The following is a 5,090-nucleotide window of genomic DNA, read 5'->3' on the forward strand; positions in this document are numbered from 1 at the left end:
CGCCGGCTCGCCCCTAGGCCGCATTTTTTCAACGCCCTGGGGGGCCGAACGGCTGGAGATGCTCTTAGACTTGTTGTTGTGTTTTTTTTTGGTTTTACTGTACATAATTAGTCGAGCAAAGAACTTCTTCTATTTTTAACCTGGTTCAGAAGAACAAGAAAAAGAAAGCACGGTAGTGCGTCTCGTTCCGAAGCCACTCCCCACACCTCTATGCACGCCGCCGTCCGCGCCGCCGCGCCCAGCGGAGATGCCACCGCCGACCCTTCCTCGCCGTACTTCATCGACGACGCCCACCCGTACGCGGCCGCCGCCGCCTCCGCGCTCACCTCCCACCGCGCCAAGACCAAGTGGTCCCAACTCGCCTCCCTCCCGCTCCCCGACCCCCTCCCGGCGTCCGCCGTCTCCGCCGTCCTCCTCCTCCTCCGCCACCGGCCCCACGTAGCGCTCAGCTTCCACCAGTTCGCCCTCCGCCGCCTCCTCCCCGCCCGCTCCCCTCCCCCGCTCATCTTCTCCGCCTCCGCCGCGCACGTCGCGGCCGCCTCCCGCCTCCGGCGCGCGGCCATATCCGTCCTCTCCTCCGCCACCTGCCACTACTCCCCCTCCCAGATCTTCAACGCCCTCGCTGCCACCTACCGCCGCTTCGCGTCGGCCCCCTTCGTCTTCGACCTCCTCCTCCTCGCTTACCTCCGCTCCCGCCGCGAACCCCTCGCGGCGGCCTCCATCGCGCGCCGCTACCTTTCCTCCGGCGCCTGCCCCCTCCCCTCCACCGTCGCGCTGCTCTTCCGCTCCCTTCCCTGCGCCGAGTCCGCCCTCGAGATGTACCGCCAAATCTACACGCTTCCGGGTCCAAGAACCAACCGCGTGCTCCAGCCTACGGCGCAGACCTTTAACTCCCTCCTCCTCGCTTTCTACCGCCATGGCAAGTGCCAAGATTTCGACATTGTGCTCGACGAAATGGACAGGTACTCCTGCAAGCACAATGTGGGCACTTACAACATTCGGATGGCCGCGTGCTGTGATGACAGGGAGATGGAGAAGGCGCGAGGATTGTGGGATGAGATGGTTCAGGGAGGGATCCAGCCAGATGTCACCTCATACAACACGATGATTGGTGGGTATTGTGCTGCCGGGGAGATGGGGATGGCAGAGGAGATGTATAAGGACATGGAGATTTCTGGGATTGAGCCAAGTGTGACAACATTTGAGTGGTTAGTCAGAGGGCATTGTAGGACAGGGGATGTTGATGCTGCGATGCTTGTTCGCGTAGACCTCAGAAGGAGGGGATTTGGTATGGCAGCGGAGGTTGTCGAGGAGATGGTTGATAGATTGTGTCAGAAGAGGAGAGTCGAGGAGGCATTAGATATTTTGAGGGCAGAGATGAAGAGGGAAGAGTTCACACCGAGTCGGGGAAGCTATGAGGTGCTGATAAGGGGATTTTGTGAGAAAGGGGAAGTGGAGGTGGCGATGAGACTCCAGGCAGAGATGGCCGGGAAGGGATTCAAAGCCGGTGCTGAGGTATACCATGCTTTTATCCGCGCTTATGAGAAGGATGAGGACCACGAGATGGTTGAGAGGTTGAGGAAGGAAATGGCAGCGATTGGCATTGAGGATGGAAGTGACCTGGATTGTATACAATGATGCGTTTTTCAAGCCTCGTATGTTGCTGTTCAGCACACTGGTAAATTCCTGTTGTAGTTGTCTCATCTAATTTTGTTCATCTCCAGTCTTTACACTGTACATACTAGAGGTCTAGAACGCAGAAATCTTGAGTTGTATCTTTAGAAATGTATGGAGTCTGAGGACTGAGGGTCTTCCACCTCTATTTGTGATTTTTTTTGTTAGATTCATGACTTCTGGCTGGTTATGTGAACTACTTTAGTGATCATCTCCTGGGTTATTACCATATATTTGAATATTTCAACTTTTACAGATTTACATCAATCTTTGTGTCATGCATGCCATTGATATATAGTTGTTGCAGAATATGTAAAGAGAATATGATTTTTGCAGGTTTGTTAAGATCTGTGGTACATGTAGGCAAAGAGTTAATTGGCCAGCTCCCTTCATTATTTGATTTGAGGTATGTACCACATGGACTGCAACTATGAATTTATACAAATTTCACGTTCGATGTATGTAGTGTGTGTCGGTGCTTCCAAAATCTAATGTTTCGGTTGGCACCGATGATAGCAACAAATAACAATATTCCTTCTTATGTCACAGTTCCGCCCTAAGAGAGTTGGCAAGTGCTGCATTCATGCTCAAGGAAGATCCCTGAGACAATGCAAGGTACCCGTTCCTGAATCCTGAGCGCATCACCTAACTGATCTCTCATGATCAGGACTTTGACAGAACTGGATATGACAAGTGTGAGAGTGAGTGTTATATACATGCATCGGAAAGCTGGCAATTGCAAAGGACGAACTCACCAAGAGCGGAAGAAGCAAGACAGTAGTGAGAGGCAGTATGTTCATCACCGTGGTCAGTGTTCTGTCGGTCAGCAAAACCACGCAGCAGGCCAGAGAAGCCAGGCGCTTTGGTGTGATGTGTGTAAAGCTATCCTGGCACTCTTTACCTTTAAAACGAATTTGCTTCTGTCATTCAAATGATTCCATGGAAATTTCAGAGGAATGTACTTTAGGATTTTCTTCTATTGATTTTGGGTCCGTATGTTGTAAAAATTCTACATTAAGTCGAACCTTTTGAAAAAAAGATCTTAGTTTTCTCTATGTGCAATCAAACACTGAAAAAAATAGCACGCTATAGTGTATTGAGAATTCCCCTGCTAACTATATCTGTGTATGACGTCTCGTTAATAGCGCGATATAGCACGCTAATAGCCTATTTTGAGGTCGGCGCTATTTTGTTGTAGCGTGCTATTTTTTTCCTTGAATCAAACAAAGGCAACTTTGTGCTTATCTGATTCAAGTGTGAATGGCATTGCGTCCCTGAACTGTACTGTCTTTTCATCGGTTCAAGCTTTTAGATGAACGAAAATGAAGGCAAATGTTCCGGTGAACTGGATGCTACATGAAACTCAATTTCCAGATGGGACAAAAGTTCCGTGAACTCAAGACCTTGCTCAAGCAATATTAAGACTATAGTTGTTGGCTAACACAACATTTATAGATCTAGAATACACTTGTTAAGTCGAAAGTGTTCTTCTAATCTCGAGCTCAAATGCTCCTAATATAAACAGTAAAATCAGAATGAAAAGAAAACAAAAATCTGATTTATTTTTTTGACAACAAAATTGCTTAGTTTTCTGTTCGCGTGCATATTTTAGTAATGAAATCACCTTCATGGAGGTCTGAGTAAAAATAACAAAATCATCACTTCAAAATGCTTTCAAAAATAGTCTTTTTTTAAATCACAGGCTTAATTACTTATTCAGGAGGATTACAATGGATTTGAATACATCCTATATGAAAGAGGGGGTATTGTTTACCCGAAACATCTTCTACGATCCTCACTAGACTGCTTGATGCATCTATGTGCAGCTTCATTTGATTCCCGGTTAACATGGACAAGAGAGAAGGATTCAGCACCGGAGCTCACATCATGTCTCAGTTTCAAGGTAGCTGCCACAAAGCTTTGTGATGTTTCTGTGGTTGATCTATGAAAGGATGGTGACCTCATTGACGAATTGGTCAATCTCACCTTGCTCAGTGACCTTAGATTTCTTTATAGCGACCACAAGATGATTAGATAAGATGCCTTTGTACACCATGCCATGCCCTCCATGGCCAAGGATCCGTATGCAATCAAAGTTGTTTGTTGCATGCTCCAACTCTTCCAGTGAGAAAATCTTTGTCCTTTCATTTGCATTTTCACTCGATGTTATTAGTCATTCTAAAAGGATGCCACAGTTCTCTACAAAATACTACATTCTTATTGCTTTTGGATGTCTCTTCGCCACCGCTTGCTCACTTGTTTTTTTGCTCCTATTTTACTACAGTAGGTATGATGTTCTTAAAAAAAACCGACCAGTTTTTAAGTAACAAATGTTCATGAATTTTTTTTAAATGAAATTGATTTTTTTGTAATTTTTTATTTTTTTTCCTAAAAATGTTCACAAAATTCAAAATGTTCATAGATTTTTCTAAAAATATTCACAGATTTTCGAAATATGTTCACGGATTTTCTAAAATTTATTTGTAAATTTGAAACAATTGTCCGTGGATTTAAAAAAATCATGAATTTGGAAAAAAATCGAGATTTTGAAAAAGTCCACAAATTTGGAAAAATTCATGAATTTCAATTTTTTCACGAATCTGAAAAAAAAATATTTGTGAATTGAAAATCTTTGCAGAATTAAAATGTTCCAATTTTCAAAATGTTCATAGATTTGACAAAAACGATCACTAATTTGGAAAACTTTGTGAATTTCAAAAATGTTCTCAAACTTGGAAAAGTTTCACAAACTTGAAAAATCTTCACGAATTTGAAAATTTCAACAAAAAAATTAAAACATTATAAATGTTAAAATTGATCCCGAATTTAGGAAAAATTCATGATTTTGAAAAAAGTCTGTGAATATTGAAAAACGGAAAATTGATAAATAAAAAGGAAACACAAAGAAGAAAACCATACATAATTCCTCGTGGAAAAACAGGAGAAAGAAACAAAAGTTAAATGGGTCGAGCCTGGAAGGATGGTGCACCACGTTGCAGGAACACCTATAAACGACACTTAGGGCGCTGAATAGGATTTGGCCCACGCACGCACATTTAACCTTTTTTAATCTAAACACACTTACAAAGATGTTTATAGGGATACAATGAAGGTATGGCGGGTATAACAGCCACATATTGCGCCCGAGACCCAGACCAAAAGCATGCTTAGCAAGGCTATGTGCCTCAAATTTTGGAACTCTACTACAAAAAATGAAAGAACACTCATTAAAGTGCTTAGAAGTTTCGATGATCTCCTTCATGATGCTCGCATAAGTTTCTCCAGTCTACTTGTTGATGTCCTGAACCACCATTTGGCAATCGAAAACTATAACCACTTGCAAAGCCAAGTTAGTGAAGGAAATATGCCCTAGAGGCAATAATAAAGTTATTATTTATTTTCTTATTTCATGATAA

The 5,090-nt window shown here is 43.7% G+C and overlaps 1 protein-coding gene across 2 annotated transcripts; it reads left to right on the forward strand.

Annotated features, from left to right (window-relative positions):
- Window positions 1-189: 189 nt before the first annotated feature.
- On the forward strand, window positions 190-2,631 carry LOC119365552 (pentatricopeptide repeat-containing protein At2g15980-like). Of its 2 annotated transcripts, none has more exons than XM_037631192.1 (3): window positions 190-1,678; window positions 1,982-2,080; window positions 2,224-2,631. In XM_037631192.1, exon 1 carries the CDS (start codon window positions 211-213, stop codon window positions 1,636-1,638), a length of 1,428 nt encoding a protein of 475 aa, XP_037487089.1. In that variant the 5' UTR covers window positions 190-210; the 3' UTR covers window positions 1,639-1,678; window positions 1,982-2,080; window positions 2,224-2,631. The 2 variants fall into 2 exon arrangements, with proteins under 2 accessions (XP_037487089.1, XP_037487088.1); XM_037631191.1 differs by having other exon boundaries at window positions 2,011-2,080.
- Window positions 2,632-5,090: the final 2,459 nt, after the last annotated feature.

Source organism: Triticum dicoccoides, chromosome 2B (genome assembly GCF_002162155.2).
Source record: "Triticum dicoccoides isolate Atlit2015 ecotype Zavitan chromosome 2B, WEW_v2.0, whole genome shotgun sequence".
NCBI lineage: Eukaryota > Viridiplantae > Streptophyta > Magnoliopsida > Poales > Poaceae > Triticum > Triticum dicoccoides.

What these genes read in the sequence shown, in the direction of transcription:
- LOC119365552 (XM_037631192.1), top strand. Translation starts at nt 211, where the DNA reads ATGCACGCCGCCGTCCGCGCCGCCGCGCCCAGCGGAGATGCCACCGCC.